The 17,212-nt window shown below is 40.9% G+C and overlaps 2 protein-coding genes across 2 annotated transcripts in view; one reads left to right on the plus strand and one right to left on the minus strand.

Annotated features, from left to right (window-relative positions):
• The window catches only part of UHRF2 (ubiquitin like with PHD and ring finger domains 2), a 73,223-nt gene extending 63,845 nt beyond the window's left edge, over positions 1–9,378 (minus strand). Inside the window, exons 1-2 of the mRNA XM_082404375.1 lie at positions 8,869–9,378; positions 2,950–3,183 (exon numbers count right to left, since the gene is read on the minus strand). Coding sequence (XP_082260501.1) covers positions 2,950–3,183; positions 8,869–9,021 — 387 coding nt within the window. The 5' untranslated portion in view covers positions 9,022–9,378. The remainder of the gene's footprint in view (positions 1–2,949; positions 3,184–8,868) is intronic.
• Positions 9,379–9,512: 134 nt separating this feature from the next.
• LOC309634403 (uncharacterized protein) lies at positions 9,513–14,073 on the plus strand. Its single transcript, XM_082404457.1, has 2 exons — positions 9,513–10,087; positions 12,637–14,073. Exons 1-2 carry the CDS (start codon positions 9,768–9,770, stop codon positions 12,809–12,811), a joined length of 495 nt encoding a protein of 164 aa, XP_082260583.1. The 5' UTR covers positions 9,513–9,767; the 3' UTR covers positions 12,812–14,073.
• The last annotated feature ends 3,139 nt before the right edge of the window (positions 14,074–17,212 follow it).

The raw sequence follows: 17,212 nt of genomic DNA on the forward strand, positions 1-17,212 counted from the left end.
TGGTTGACTGCAGGACTGGGGCAGGAAACTTACAAGATGAGCCCGAAAGAAAAGCGCTAGGGCTAGTGCCAGTGCCAGAAAGAAAGCGCTTTAACGAAAATCAAAGAAACCCAAAATAATGGGGGTATATGGAAGGGACACAGGAGAAAAAATATCCATACTGATGTCAATAAATGACTGAAGAAATGGAGAAGAGACAAGTCTTCTGCATAAAAGAATTCCTAATAATTTTTGTAGATAATCTGACTCTATGCAGTTTGGGCTGCATAGAATGACTTCATCTCAAAAAAATACAGTATGTAAAGGGCGGTGGGGGAAAATAAACTGACAGTGAAGAAATGTGACACACACTACACCTTGGCCGGGTGATTATGGTTCACATCAACAGTAGTAAGTTACTATTGATGTAAAACCTAAATTATAATCACCAAATAGAATGTCGACAGTACAGTGCCCTAGATATGTGATGAAAATAGCACTTCGCCTCTGTGCTCTTCCTCCCAAAATATGTAAATCCAGTCTAATGATGAGGAAAACAAATGAATCCTAACATGGCATTTTACAAAATACCTGACCAATACTCCTCAAAACTGTCAAGATCATCAAATACAAAGTCTGAGAAACTGCCACAGCCAAGTGGAGCTTAAGGAGATGTGACAACTATCTTAGTATAATACTAATGTAAATGTAATATGGTGTCCTAGATGGGATTCTGGAACATAAAAGACATTAGGTACAAGCTAAGGAGATATGGTTCATTAATTATAACAAACCTGCCACACACTAATGTAAGATGTCAACAGGGCAAACCAGGTGTGGGATATATGGAAACTCTGTAGTATCTTCCCAATTATGCTGTATATCTGAAACTGTTCTAAACTAACAAGTTTATTTTTTAAATAATATGAAAAAATATCAAGTAGAAAGTTTTGGTAACTGAAAGAGTGATGAAATCAATGAGTGACGTAGACAACAATTTGGCAAGTGGGCTTTCAATATTAACAATTCAATCTGAACTGTGAGCACTACATAAGGCACTAATTTATGTAAGTTTTGTGCATATCATGTAAGTTTATTCCCAGACTTTTGTTTTGTTACTATACTTTTTTCTTTTACTAAATGATCATAGTAAGGAAAGCTACTGGTAAACAGCCACTCTGCTGATGGCTCATTATGCTCTAAGGTATTTTCTCAGCTTTCCAGGTATTTCTAAGTAAAGACTGCCTTCTCCAGTATTTACAACACTTTGTTTTCTGCTTATCTGTATTACCTAGCACTTCTAGAAAGATGTTAAACAATAGCATTAACGGGCTTCTTTGTCTGGCTCCTGTCTTTAATGGGAATGTTTGTGGCTTTTCCCCACCATTAAGCATGATGCTGGGTGTGGTTTAAAATATTCATCTATTCCATCTGTTCCTCTTACCAAGGATTTTTAAAAAAAATCAGAAATGAATTCAAATTTTTATTTAGATGCAGAAAACAAATTAGATCATTTGTTTTCTTTGGTTTATTAATATGAAATATTAAAATATTTCTTAACAATGAACTATCCCACTTCCTGACAAACCACAATTAGTCAAGGTATGTTCTTCTTATATACAGTTATAATTTTATTTGCAAAACATAACTTAGGTTTTACATCAATATGTAGTGATACTAGTGTGCTTTTTATCATGTTTTAAGTATCAGTATTACACTAAATTTATAGAACAAATGAAAGCTTTCCTTTTTTTACATTTGTGGGTCAATTTAGATATCTTTGTGGGTTTAAAGCAATTCATCAGTGTAGCCAGGCCAGGTACTTTGATACAACTCTTTGCCAGTTTTGATTCTTTCCATTTTTATGATCTGTTTGCATTTTTCCATAGATCTCTATTTGCATTTTCTTAATTCATTTTGTCTACCAATCTTTAATTTTTAGCCTTGAAAAAGCTCTGAAAAATTAAGTTTGGGTCCCAGTTTATCCCAACCAGTAAGAATTAAGAAAAAATATATGGATAGAAAAAGATGGAGCAAAACTGTCAATTATTCCTACAAAATTTACTAGAATTTGAAGAAGTTGCTGGATAACAAAGGTCAATAAATAAATCAATTGCATTTCTACATACCAAACAAATCGCAGTTTTAAAAGGCAACCATTTGTAACAGCATCAAAAACAAAGCTGCTAGAAATAAGTCAAAGATATGTAAACAGAAAAGTAATTGAGAAAGATGTCAAAGATCTAAATGAATGGAGACATCTATCATTCGTGAATGAAGGACTCAACATTGTAAAGATGTCAATTCCCCAAGCTGATCTACAGATAAAATATGCATCGAAATTCCACCAGCACTTTTATTTCTAGGTAAAAATTCCTGAAGAAATTCTTCAACATGTATACCAGGATACACATAGTTGGTTCAAAACAGCACAGTTTATAACAGCTAAAACTGGAAACAGCCCAAATACCTATTAATCATGGATTAGATAAATGTATTGTGGCATGTTAATAAAATGCAATAACATAATAGTGAAAAATAAAATATCGATATGCAAAAAAGAAAAAGTTCAAATACAGGCAAAACAAAACATTGTTTAGAGATACATACATAAGTAGTAACACTAAAGAAAAATAAAATGACCATACAAGTGAGAACAAGTAGTTTACCTCTTAGGGAGAGGGAGATGTGTTCTGGTAGGGGCACACAGGAGGCTTCAAAAAGGAACTACTTAACCTTGGTGGAATTACACAGGTGTTTGCTTTATTATTCTCTGCACTGTACATATACATTTTATACATTTGTCTATATATCTTTCACTAGTATTTCAAGATTACTTTTAAAAGTTAAAACATTAACAGCCCAATCTTTACTCTCAAACAGCAATCAATGTTTTCTTGTTCACAACACCCTGAAGAGAACATATCTATATTCTCACAATTAACCAGAAGTCTGAGGAAGACAACATACCTTGTATAGTCCAATGCCAGGATCAATAAGAAAATCATGAGTTGATGTAGACGGCTGACCGGAAGGTCCCACCCTTGGGGTTTTCTTTACTTTAGGTGGACTCTTAGAACAGGGTTTGGCCTGTACATCAGTCTGTTTAGATGTGCTAGGAAGGTCAGGGTCTGGACGAACTAGCAGCTGAATTATATCATTCAGTCCAACATCATAATCAAATAAAGTATATCCATTTTCTAACTAGAAAAAAAGGATAGAAAAAGATTAAAATGCTTCTCTCAAGACTCAATCTTTCTACATCCTTAGTTACTCAAATGTCCTAGCTAAATTATTAAAATAAAATACAGAGCACTGCAATTTAGTGATTGTGAAGCCATTCCTATGGCCTCTGATGACAGCACCTTCTCAGGACCTCCATACATTCTTAAGAACCATTCTATATCAACTATAGGGAAATCTGATAGCCACTGAAACCAAAAATGTATCACTGCTGCTGTGACCTCATCACCTAGGCAGAAAAACTCTAAACTTCAACAAGTTTTGTGTATTTTAATGAATCTACAAGAAAGGTGAATTTTGAAAGTGAACTGTTTTATGACCTTGTGTTCATAAAGACGTTTAACCATTTTATCTTTCTGAAGAGTAATTTTAAAAAATCAAGTGGAAAAAAAATTCAAGCAGGAATAATTACAATTCTTGCTTATGCTACTCCAACTTGCTCAAAGTTCTCTGTAAAGGTGATCAAGTTGTATTATGAAAAGTATTCCAGGATGACTAGTGAATAAATTATCTTGCAACTTACCCATATTTTGGCAAGGTCTCTATAAAGGACTGAATGGCGTCCACCAGCCCCACCCCCAACCCCTCCCAAATACGGTGAAGTCCTAATCCCAAGTAACTCAGAATGCGACCTTATTTATTTGGAAATAGGATCTTTACAGATGTAATCAAGTTAAAACTAGATGATAAGGGTGGGCCCTAATCCATTGTGATTGGTGTCCTTATGAAAAGTTTGAATTTGGACAGACACATGGGGAGAAAATAGCCACGTGACTGGAGTGACACATTTACAAGCCAAGAACACCAAGGATTGTTAGCAAACATCAAGAAGCTAAAGGAAGCAAGGAAGGATTCTTCCTTAGAGCCAGAGATAGCATGGCCCTGCTGACAACCTGAGTTCTGGCTTACAGCTTCCAGAACTGCTGGACAATAAATTTGTTGTCTTAACCCACCTAGGGTTTGGTACTTTGTTACAGAAGCCCTAGGAAACTAAGTCTCCATTTTGTTTCTTTATGAAAGTCAGTTGGCCATTTTTCTAAACTCCTTGAAGTTCAGAACTACCATTTCCCCAAAAACATTACCAATTTAATCCCTAGTCATTCTTCCCTCTTTGTATGTTAATACCTGTCACCATTCACAGCTCTAACACAATAAAGCCATATGTGAGAAGTCAACCAAAGAGAAAAGAATGAGAATCTGTCCTTGAATGACAAACTTACTAACGTACTAGGTAAGGTAACTTTAATTCAAGTGGTCCAAGAGTACACTTGGCACAATCCTGCACACTACAAGTGTTCACACCGTTAAACAGAATAAGGGATTGAGAAATTCAAATCTTCCAGTGGGGGAATTAAATGAGACATTATCTCACAGATTAGTTAACATGCTTATTTCAAATAAGTCTAAGGAGTCTTCCAAGTCAGTAAGTAGATAAGCCCTTATAGGGACAGGATGTTAACATGGCTTATCTGATTTAAAAAACAAGAACTCCTGGGAAAACCTCAAGGAGCAAAAAACTACACATTCACACCTTCATTTTGACTTTCTCCAACAGCATCCCCTTCCCTCCCCCCCACCCCCAAGTAAGAACACACCAATTCTGTAACAACTGAAAAAGCACAACTTTGATTAAACATACAGCTGTTGCACATTATGACAACTACAAAAAAATGTCATGTTCAAAGTAGGGAAAAAACTAACAGCACAGAACATGCACATTAAGTGGTAGGGCATGCCCCAAAATGAAGATAGCTGTTAAGGTGATGAAATAATTGGAAATCCAAAGTATTTCCATAAACACTTTTCCACTGAAATTTGAGGTGTCAGTGAGAGGGACCTTGGGGGCATTCTTATACCCAACCCCTCTGACTAGTTTCTAGGAAGTGATCAGAGTAAATATAAGCTGCTTAAAGTGAGACTTGGTTTGAAAGGAAAAATAGCATCTTAAGTCATAGTGAAGCGCTAAGCATATGAAGACATGAAGCCCTGTAATAGAAATTAGGCCCACAATAACAAGTAACCACTTTTCCTCAATTACTCACGCTCGCTAGGATAGCGACTTTTACCCAGATTATATAGGGCTTCCTAATTCATAGGTACCCTCCCAGTTTTCCTGAAACAGTGATTACTATTCACCGCACAGAAAGTTCCACAGAGTTAGGCTATTGTGAAGAGTTGCGAAGACTGTTGGAATGTTATTTTAAAAGTACTGGAAATTCCCTGGCGGTCCAGTGGTCCTTGCGCTTTCACTGCCGAGGGCGCAAGTTTGATCCCTGGTCAGGGAACCAAGATCTTGCAAGCTGCACAGCTAAAAAAATAAGAATAAGTACTAAAGTTCTCCCAAATTTAATGAAAGTATAGATTGAAAATTACCTGCACTTAAAGTATGCTGAGTGGGGGAGAAAAGGACTGGGTAATTTGGAAATTACAAACACCTATGAGTTTCATGCATTTAACTATAGTCCATCAATGTCTCACAGCAGAAAATGTTTGATAACTGCCATCCTAGAAGATGGGGTTGCAGAATTTACAATATTAGAGAGGCAGGACTAGTCCTAGAATTTTTTCCTTGAATTGGGTTGAAGGAAGAAATTCCAGGTAACAGTAAGAACGGCAACAGTGATGCAAGGGAAAACTAGGAAGCAAACACGAATTGGCAGTGGCTGAGAAGGCAGAGAAGTCATTCCCAAGGGGCTAATGATAAGGGATGCAGGTGGAGGGCATTACACTTTCACAGCATATACACTATAACACACACACACACACACACACACACACACACACACACACACACACACACACTCAAGTAGGCAAACACTTTTACTTTGTACTCCATGTGAAAACTGAGTCCAGGGGCAAAAGGCAACTACTCAGTTTTTCTTCAGTTCTGGTTCATGCCCCACATCTACGATCTATTCTAAGAGTCCCTACAGTGGTACAGGGAAGGAAAGAGAAGAAGGTAGAGAATCCTTTCGAAGTAGGAAAAACTCTGGATTCTCAAAAAGATTTAGAGATCCACCAATATAACTCTTCCTTAAAAAAAACCCCCAACCCCCAGGGTGCAAACTCAACTTCCCAGAGAAGAATATCCAAATGAGGTTACCCTACTTTAACTGGAACTTACAGCCCTGAATTGCTGCTCTCCATTCTGACTCTCTAAAGTAGAGAGAATCACATAATTACAGAGCTTCTCAAGCTTCATTTGCATACAGACCACCTGGGGACCTTGTTAAAATACAGATTCTACTTCAGTAGGTCTGGTGTGAGGTTCCCAGGTGAAGCTAATGCTGTTGGTCCTGCTGATCCAGGGACCATACTTTGAACAGTAAGAAACTAGTATGAGGCTATCCTTCAATATTCATTTTCAAACTCTGGTGCTCATCAGAGTCTCCCATGGGGTCTTGTTAAATTCAACCACTTGCAATTCTGGGGTGAGCTGAGCATCTATAATAAATATCCACAGGTGATTCTGATGTTTTCCAAGGATTAAAAGCGGCAGACCTAAGGTGGGGGGAGGGGGGAGACCATTTACATCATGGACACTGTAAATTTGATTTTATTTATGACATTTTTCACTATGTGGCAGTAAGGCATCTTGAGGAAGGGGTGGCCTTTTTCTAATAAGCACAAAGGCGTTTTACAGGATATGGGCAGCCCTGTGACACCAATCCAACAGTAGGACACACTATCCTGTCCAAGGACTGTAGACACCAAAGAGGAAAGGAGAATAGAGATAATAATCACTGCCATGGCTACCTGTCAGCTCATAAGGAACAAACACAGCTTCAGCGATGTCTTCCTTCTGTCTCCAACTAAGTACAGCACCCAAGGTCCATTCCTAATTCCTACTGGTTTATCCCTATAGTGAAATCAAAGTAGGGAGTTATCAACTGTCCTGGGCTAGGAGGTACATAATGTTGTTATCCTCAAGTTTTTCCCTGAACCTGGAATAGCCTCCTGGTTTCCTGAAAATGTACCCTGTTGCCTTGAATTTATCCCAATCCCTACCTTTTCCTAAAGACAGCCAGGTGCACATTTTCTTTTTATCGTATTTGATAATTAGACTGTAAGGGGTGTCGCCCAGGAATACATTTTCATGCTTCATTTCTATCTCTGGTGAAGTCACCAAAGTATCCCAGGAATTCACGTACTATTGTTCCTAGCTAGAAAATAAAATTCAATAAACTTGATTACATGCTTTTCACTTTTGACCAAAAGATAAAAAGGTGTCAGCCACTGGAGGCATAGCAATATAAAGCTACATAGTGTTTAATACACATACATTTATTTCTAAAGCAAAGTTTACAACTAAATTGAACAGCTATTTTTACAAGTCTAACACTAGAAGATCAATATAAAACTGGCTACTAACACATATCAAAGATGCTATCGTTTACTTGAAAACAAAAAAACCCCTGGCTCTTTCTCAGAGTGTAATCTTGTTACTCTGAAATTTCTGGGCAGTTTTCAAAGGGTAAGCCTAGGAAGGGGAGAAAAATATTCCTTTCAAACCCTTTGGCTGTAGGAAAACGGCTACTTCTACCAAATCAAAGAGAGTTACACTTATTTCAAACTACAGGATTGGAGCCAAACTATGATCTACCAACTGGAGGATGCCAACTTCTTTAGTGGATTAACGTTTTTTTAAAAAAAAAAAAGGCAATAAAATAGGATGGGTCTGGGTCTCTAGGTACAGGCCATGTGAGTAGGAAAAATCTTCTTCAATGGGCCAGACCAAGGCTAAACTGTTCAACTACCAGCGACGCCCACAGACACCCTCACCGCCAAAAAACACTTTCAGCCTTCAAGTATGTACCGCTGGCTATGCTCCAATTGCTGTGTTAAAAGCTTGAGTGAGGGGTCTATTAGAAGGTGAAAAATAAGAGCAAAACGAATCTTTTACACTGCTTTTCACTCTGCGAACAACCCCCTTGGCAAACACCGGGCAGTTTAAACCTGTCCCGGGTTACATCAACAGCTTCTTCAGCCCAGGTCTCTAATCTGCCCCACGACAGATTTGATTATAGGAAAAGAGGTGAGGGAAGCGAGGACCAGAAGTTCTGTAAACCCTTCGAATCTTCAGTATATACAAATCCCTTCCACAGTGAGGAGACAGACTTCGGGTCTTATGCCCCAGAGGGAGCAATGTATGTTTCCCCTCCTATTTGGGAGCCCGGAGCCCGGCAGAGATACGGAAGCGATACGAGCCGTGAGCCGGGTCAGCGCGGTTGGGAGCGGGGGCCTCCGACCCTCCCCACCCGCGCTTCGGCATGGCCGCCAGAGCCCGCTGCCCTCCCCGCCCTCCAGGGGCCCCGGACCCCACCAAGCGCGGGAAGCGAGGGAACCCAGGCGCTCTGGCGGGCTATGCCTGCGGCTGGTGACCCGCTTGGTAAGGGCGACGAGGTCTCGGCGCTCGGGGCGCCCCCGCCGAGCGCACCTGCAAAGGGGTCGACCAGGACCCCGCTGCGCCCTGTAGGCGGGCCCAGGGCCGCACTCTGAGCCTCGCGGGTTGCCCATCCGAAGTGGAGCTAGGTGCGCTCTGCGCGCGCGGTGCACCAAGCCCTCCGGCCCGCCCAGCCCACGCATCCCCGTGGCGCCCCGCTGCCCTTGCTGGGCTTCCAGAGGGGTGCGGTGGGCGCGCCTCACCTGTTTGCCCCGGTAGAAGAGGCGCTGGCACTCGGGCCGCACGTCGAACAGCGCCCACACCCGTTCGCGCAGCTCCTCAATTGTGGCTTTCCGAGACACGTCCTCAATGGTGCGCGTCTGGGAGCCGTCGATGGTGCGAACCTGGATCCACATCTCAGCGCCGGGAGAAGGGGCCGGCTTCGCTTTGTCTCCCCCTGCGCTCCGGGCGCCGCGCCCCGCCCGGCCCGCGCCGCTTCTCCGGCTGCTCTGGTTCTCCGCGGCCGGCGGGCGAGCGCGCGCACAAGCGAGGAAGACCGACCAGACGCCGGGCCCGACAGGCGGCGGCGAATGCTAGACCGCGAGCCCACCTAAGAGAGCTGAGGAGGGAAGTAAACCGGAACCAGTCGGAAGCGCGGCTGAAGCAGCCCCCGCCTCACAAATAGGAAACAGCCTTGTCTGCACCGCGCGGAGTGTTTACTTATAGAGCTCTAGCTCCCACATGGAGGTCACGGCGCCAACCCGGATCTCGCGAGATCTACCCCGGGCTCCGCCTTAAAGAGGAAGCGACCAGGGAAGTGGCTATAGACCTGAGGGAACTAAAATGGGCGGGTGCGGGGAGGGCGGGGCGGAGGGGCGGGGCCGCCGAGAGCCGTTACTTGCGCCTCAGCGTGCACCTGGGCCCTGGACACGCCCTCTAGTCTTCGGGTGTCTGGCGGTTAGAAGGCCGCCCACATGGGTTGCACCCTTGGTCTCGGTTTCGCGACCCAGAGCGCGAGCGACTCCTCAGGCTTAGCCGATTCGGTTCTGTGGTCTCAAAAACACACCAAAGATGAGAAACTCTGACGTGCACTTGTATGATCATGAAAAGCGGTGTGCGTGCGCGCGGGCGCGGCCTAGATTTGTGAAAAGCGTGTAAGGAAATGAACCCGCTTCACCGCGCTCAGCCAGACACCGCCAGCCACGCGGCCTGGTGGGGCCGGCCACCCAGGAAAGGCCTTGGGGATCCTTCTGTTTCGCGAACTCGTTTCCCGCCCGCCCGAATGCTGCCTTCGCGCGGAAACCAGCTTCCTGGGGTTTCCCGCCGCTGGGCCGAGGTGGCGGCCCTAGGCCTGCAGGCTGCGGGGCCGGCTGGGATCGCCCTCTACGGGCCCGCTGAGCTCGCAACCGGACCTCGGGCCACGGAGGCGTTGGTGCCGTCGCCCGGAGGGCCTCTCGCGGTTTCCGTTTGTGGACCTTCCGGGTTAGTGAGCATTTGGCCTAAGGGATTGCGGGGTCATGGAAAATGCTTTTAAAAGATGCAAAATTACACACCCCCGAAGAAGGAATTCCAGAGAGCCTACCAGGAATAAATTCTCCGAAACAGGCCCAAAGCAGGGTTACCTAACACACCGAACAGTGGGCTTATTTCAAATAAGAAGGGAGAGAGCATATGAAGGTAGAAAAAATTATATATATAAGATTTTGACTTAATATTGGCCAAAATCCATAACGTGACTATTCAGGCTGGTGGAAATTATTACCTTAAAGGTAGAGCAGCATTTTTGTAATAACCACTTAAGATAACTGCAAGTACGGAGAAGTCCAGTAGTATGATAAAAAAAGATGGCCCAACATGGGAGGGACAGAAAAAAATGGAATACAGATACACACTTCGGTTTCTGCTCTTGTTGAAAATTTTACATTCACTGTATCCTCTAAATATAATTCATCTTGTCTGCTCCTGATTTAAGTAAAGCAAATACTGAGTATTCATTACATGTGTAAATATTAAACATGCTTATAACCTGCCCCAATAAGAGATAGCTATTTGCTATTATAGGATATGCTATGCCATTGCGGAGGCATGTTAAGATTTTTTTTTTTTAATTCTCCGCTCACAAAGAATTTACAATCCAATTCAGATAAGATTTAGAAAAAATGAAAATATTGAAGAATAATTTAGTACTAAATAGTCTGTTGTTGGTTAAAACAACAATTAGAGATGAGTGAAGGGGGACTAGAATGATCTGTGAGCTTAAAGATAGGGGTACAACTTGACCTGAGTTAAATGGTATATTGTAATGAAGGCAGCATTTAAGTGTTCAGTTCGCGGATTGAGATAGACCTGAATTGTAAACCCAGTTTTGCTGTTTTCTTAAAATGTGATCTTGGACGAATTATTTACTTCAATTTCCTCAATGTAAAATGGTGCTTATAACATCTAATGAGTGTAGAGAGTTTAGCATAGTGCCTATCCCTTGCTGGTACACAATAAATTATTTTTGTGCTATTATTATGGAGAGGATTTAGTTAAGTACAGAATGCCCAAAGAGGAGAGAGTGCTTAAGCAAAGACAGGAGGTATGCATTTTTACAGGTCAGAAGAGATTGCATATAAGAGAAAGGTTGACTAAATGGAAAAGAACACAGTGTGAATATTAGCATTCAAAGCAGTAGATTTTGTGGGCCCCAGGGAGAAACTAAGGTTTTTAAAGGAGTCCACTGTTGTGATTAAATATGCCTTTGGAAAGACAGAAGAAGGAATGTGGAAGGATGCCTTAGGGAAAAACTAAGGGACAAGGAGAGGAGGGGGAGATGCTGTCAGAAAGCTTATTGAAGAGGCAATTGTGTCAGTTTTGGTGAAATTTGTGGCAATGGGTGAGAGAAGAAAGGGTAGCTTCTAGAGTATTCTAGAAAATCAAGCCTATCAGACTTGTAGAATGTGTGGATATGAGTAATGAGGAAAATGGAATGCTAAGAATAATTCCCAAGTTTCCAGTTTGGGAGACTTAAATGATGGTTTTGGTAGATGGTGATGCTCTTAACTAGAAGAGGAAGCAAACTGGGAAAATTCAGTGAGTTCCCTTTGCACTGTGTAGCATTTGAAATGCATCCAAAATATACCTACATGGAGATATCTAAGTGACAGTTGGAAATGCGGTCTAAAGTTTTGCAGGGAAGTAGAAAAGTTCTGAAAGAGGAACTAGTCAAGATCTCCTGTACTCATTCCCATAAGACAATTTGTCCTTCTTAATGTGGTGGGTCTTCCATGGAGAACCCTTGGTGGGGGGGGGGGGGAGGATGGAGGGAAACTACTGTCAACATTGGGTATCTACTGGGACAGTATAGGATTTCTGTTAATCTAGTCAGTGTAGATCCCAAATGATTGACAGAACAGGGCTTAGAGCTGTGAGACTCAGAAAAGATACATTTGTCCTGTGCAGACCAAATTAATTACATCTGGAAACATGAGCTTTTGTGAATAGTATGTTACTTAGGCTATAAATAACTGCAAAGAGTGCTTTTATATGTAACAAAATACATCCTTCTGTGTTTCTCCACATAGTGCATGTTGTAACTAAGGTTTTCTCTTCCCCTGCAATGCTGTTGTCTGCTTAGGAAGCTGCCCGGTTTTAAAAACAAGATAGACGTTCTCTGACAAAAACCATAATATCAGAGAGTTCTGACATACCATGCCTTATTACCAGATGTGTAGCTGAAACAACTTGGATGTGAGCAAGGAAAGAAAAGAGGAATTATTTACATGGATGAGAAGCAAATACTAAAGTTTATGCCATCTGTCATGATTCAGTATTCGTTCAAGTTAAAAGAGGCAAAACAGAAAGATAAAAGATTGATCGTAGAACTAAATATTCTAGAATCTTATCACCCCTCAGAATATCTCATTTTCTCAAAGTCAACACACACACACATATATATGTAAAGTGAATTTCAATCTGGTCTCTAAAGTTCTGATTACCACCTTTTCATCCGCACATCTTTGATGATTACCTTCCTTTTGCTCCTCCAGGGCCACTCTCTACCGGCTGGCTGTCCTGGAGTTCAAGGGCAGAGAGTACATCAATGGGGTCAGTGCTCTCAGGCTTCCAACTGAGTTTGGCCAGTGGGGAGGAAGCACAGACAGGAAACTGCAGGATGGGAAGAGAGGGAGGTCAGTATATTTATTCCCCTGGCTTTCTTCCTGAAAGGTCACCTCGCCTTCCTGGGAAGTCACTACTCCTCCAAAAGTGACCTGCTCTGCATGACTCACTTTTCCATGTTCTGGTAACCTCTCCCTTCTTTTATTTTATTATTTTTTAAATTTACTTTTGGCTGTGTTGGGTCTTCGTTGCTGCACGCGGGCTTTCTCTAGTTGCAGCGACTGGGGGCTACTCTTCGTTGCGGTGTGTGGGCTTCTCATTGCGTTGGCTTCTCTTGTTGCAGAGCACGGGCTCTAGGCATACGGGCTTCAGTAGTTGCAGCATGTGGGCTCAGTAGTTGTAGCTCGCGGGCTCTAGAGCACAGGCTCAGTAGTTGTGGCACATGGGCTTAGTTGCTCCGCAGTAAGTGGGATCTTCCCAGACCAGGGCTTGAACCTGTGTCCCCTGCACTGGCAGGCAGATTCTCAACCACTGCACCACCAGGGAAGCCCCCTTCTTTTATTTCTTTGGGTCTAGGGACTGTAACATTTTTACAGTCTTAGATTCATACATATTCCTTCAGTTCCCTATACCTTGGCTCACAGCCTCTTTTTTTCCCCCTTTTTTCTTTTAATTGAAGTATAGTTGATGTACAATATTATATAAGTTTCAGGTATACAATATAGTGATTCACAATTTTTAAAGGTTCTATTCCATTCATAGTTATTATAAACTGTTGGCTATATTCCCTGTGCTGTACAATATAATCTTGTAGCTTATTTATTTTATACATAGTAGTTTGTACCTCTTAATCCCCTACCCCTATTTTGCCCCTCCTCCCTACCCTCTCCCCAGTGGTAACCACTAGTTTGTTCTCTATATCTGTGAGTCTGTTACTTTTTTGTTATATTCACTAGTTTGTTTTATTTTTTAGATTCCACATATAAGTGATATCATACAGTATTTGTCTTTCTCTGTCTGACTTATTTCACTTAGCATAATACCCTCCAAGTTCCTCCATGTTGTTGCAAATGGCAAAATTTCATTCTTTTTTATGGCTGAGTAATATTCCACTGTGTGCATATGTGTGTGTGTGTGTGTATTTATATCTCACATCTTCTTTATCCATTTATCTGTTGATGGACATTTAGATTGCTTCCATATCTTGGCAATTGTAAATAATGTTGCTATGAACATTGTTGGGGTGCATGTATCTTTTTGAATTAGTGGGGTTTTTTTAATACCCAGGAGTGGAATGGCTGGGTCATATGATAGTTGTATTTTTAGTTTTTTGAGAAACCTCCATACAGTTTTCCACAGGCCCACACTCTTTTGATTGGTCCCTTGTGGGGAAAAACAAAACATTAGAAGTACCTTAACTGGAGGTTTTCTATTATAGTTTCTAATGCTATTTCTAAAAGAACTACATGTTACAAGAAGTGAACTAGAATTTCCATTGACTAAAAAGCACTTCATATCGTGATTCATTACTTAAACTAGCCATATTTTAAAGGGTGTTCTCTTTTTAATTGAATCACAGATTTTTATTGTGGAAATCTACTTCATAGATCATTCCTGTCTAAGCTCTTTAACAAAGGAGAAAATGATTTGGACAAGGACATGTAATCAATGAGTGACAGGGTTAGAGCTTAAATTTCTCATGTCCTTCCTCCTTAGCCAGTGTTCTTTACCTTTCAGCTATCCGTCTTTTGTTTCTCTGGAGGCCTCCCCATCCACTTTGTCCAGAGAATAATCCTCATCCTTCTTGCAGTGAGTGCTCTGGTTCTGTGGAATACCTGATGGTTCAAATAGGACTGGAGATCTGGGATTCTCATTAAACACCTGCAGTTTATTCCTGTTTTCAGTCACATGCCTTCTGAGATTGGTCCTTCTTATTGTTCAACCTTTCTGAGGGTTTTTGGATCAATTTTGCTCAGATTTCTCCACTGAAGGCTGTTAGAGTTTAACTTCCTGATGATGGGGTCAATTTAGTGTTCAACTTCCATTTACAACTTGCTCTGCAAAACAAATTTTAGAGGTTTAAAATAGCAGTCATTTTACTGTTTCTCAGTTTCTGTGGGACAGGAATTCTGAAATGGCTTAGTTGGAAAGCTGGAGTTCTGGATCAGAATATGTCATGCTGCTGCAGTCAGATGCAGTTAGAACTGGAAGAATGGGGACTAGAACAGTAGGGAACTAGCTAGGCATCTCTCCGTAAGAAGTCTCAGGACTTCTCCATGTGGTCTCTCTCTCTGGGCTGGATTGGACTTTCTCACAGCATGGCTGCCTCAAAGCAGTCAGGCTGCTTACATGGTAGTTGAAGATTTTAACAGTGAGAATTCCAGTGAGCAAAGTGTAAGCTGTATCACTTGTTATGGCCTAGTTTGAAAGTCACATAGTGTCACTTTTACCATATTCTTTTGACCAAAACATTCACAAAAGCCCACTCAGTTTCAGGGGGAGGGGGTAGAGACCCCGCCTCTAGATGGGAGTGGTGTCAAAGCCACATTGTAAGAGTATATGGGATAGAAGATGTTGCAGCCATCTGGGGGCAGTAGAATCTGCAACATAACTCCTCCATCTAAGTTTTCCTTTTTTTTTTTTTTGTACAACCGAGAGTTTTCAAGTTATGAAATGCATCAGTCATACAAAAAAAGGTATAGAGAATAATGTAATAGACACTTGTATTCACCACCTTGCTTTAGAAATAAAACATTTCAAATTGTTAAAACCCCTCTCTGTTTACATTCCTCTTTCCCTTTTCCAAAGAGATAAACATTGTCTTATTTATTATTGTCATGCCTGTCTTTATACTTTTAATACATGTATCTCTAAACAGTAGTAAATTTGGGGTCTTTTTAAGCTTTGTATAACATGATTCTTTATAACACAAACTTACTTTTTAAACTCAGTATTATTTTTCTGATACTTACTCATGTTGATATATAGCTCTAGTACAAAGTTTCTTAAAGGCTCATATAGTAAATGTTAGATTTTTGTGGGCAGACAATTTCTGTTGCAGCTAGTTATTCTGCAGTTGTAGTACAAAAGCAGCTCTACTCAATATGTAAATGAGTGGTGTACCTGTGTTCTGATAAAACTTTATTTATAAAAATAGATGGCAGAGTACAGAATTTGGCCTATGGGCCATAGTTTGCTGACCCCAGCTCTAATATAAAATTTATGACACTTTAGATATATTGTGTTCCCTGAAAGTTATTTTAGGTTATAACTCATCCCCAACCCCATCCTTATCATGCTTCTCTGCATTAAGAAGAAATTTTAGAAATTTTAGGAACACTGAATAAAATTGACAGATTTACTAAATTTTGATTTATGAAAAGCCTCACTGGACTCCACTTTTCGTCTTTTATTCTTGAGGGTAAAGGTCAGTAAACACCTACCTTTAGACCCTTCTAGCCACCCTCTTTTGAACTTAGACTGGCTCTTTCCTACCATGTCTTCTCTGCCTAGAAAATTTTAATTCATATGTTAGGATTTCCTGCAAATGCCACTTCCTTGAGGATACCTTTCCTGATACCTCCCAGCTGAAGGAAAGACTTCCTCTGTATTCCCATACTTAGTTCATATGTCTAACATCTAACTCAGAGCTGTAATTATTTGTTTGCATGATTGTCTTCCCCATTAAAATTTTGATTCCCTAGGGAACAGAGACTTAATCTCTTAATCTTTGTTTCCAACACAAACAGTGCTTGGTACCTAGATATACTTAACAAGTGGTTGTTGAAGGATGGAAGGGAGGGAGGGAGGAACTAGTATTCAGGTGTCTACTTGGAATGAGAAACAAGTTTGCATAATATGCAGGGCCTCTAAAGGCAAAGACACTTCTCTTCATCATTCTACCCCACCTCACCTGAGATCATTTCTTCATGCCCTCCCACTTCCTCTTTGCAGGGAGGCAGATAAATCATGTCTTCTTTTATACAGATAGTTATAATTTCTGCATAGAAAAAACTTTGCTGTACATTTTCTAATGATCTAAATTCCTAAGTTCTAAGGTATTGAACACCCTCAAAACTATTACTATTTATGAAAAAGGACAAGAAAATTGAGATAAAAAATAGATTTTTTTCCTAGACTATTTTAGAGGAAAAAATAGTTTCAATCTCACTAATATAATATTTAGTTTGCTATAAGGATTATTGCCTGTGAAGGAGAAAGGTTACTGACATTAAAATACTTTCTATAGAAAGGTACGCCCCCCCTCCTCATTTTCCAGTTAAAAACACATGTTGACATTATTTTGCAGATTTACATGAGTGAGAAATACTGTATAACTGATCCATATCCATTTAGTAATTAGTTTGTTTAATGCAGATTTAATGAAGTTATGTAGCATGACGGAAAGAACATGGGCTCTAGAATTAGATAGACCTGAATTTGAATCTGGGTTCTTCTCATTACCAGCATTATGGCATTGGGCGACTTATTTAATTTCTCTGAGCT

This window comes from Balaenoptera borealis (genome assembly GCF_965194805.1).
Source record: "Balaenoptera borealis genome assembly, chromosome: 8".
Taxonomy (NCBI): Eukaryota; Metazoa; Chordata; class Mammalia; order Artiodactyla; family Balaenopteridae; genus Balaenoptera; species Balaenoptera borealis.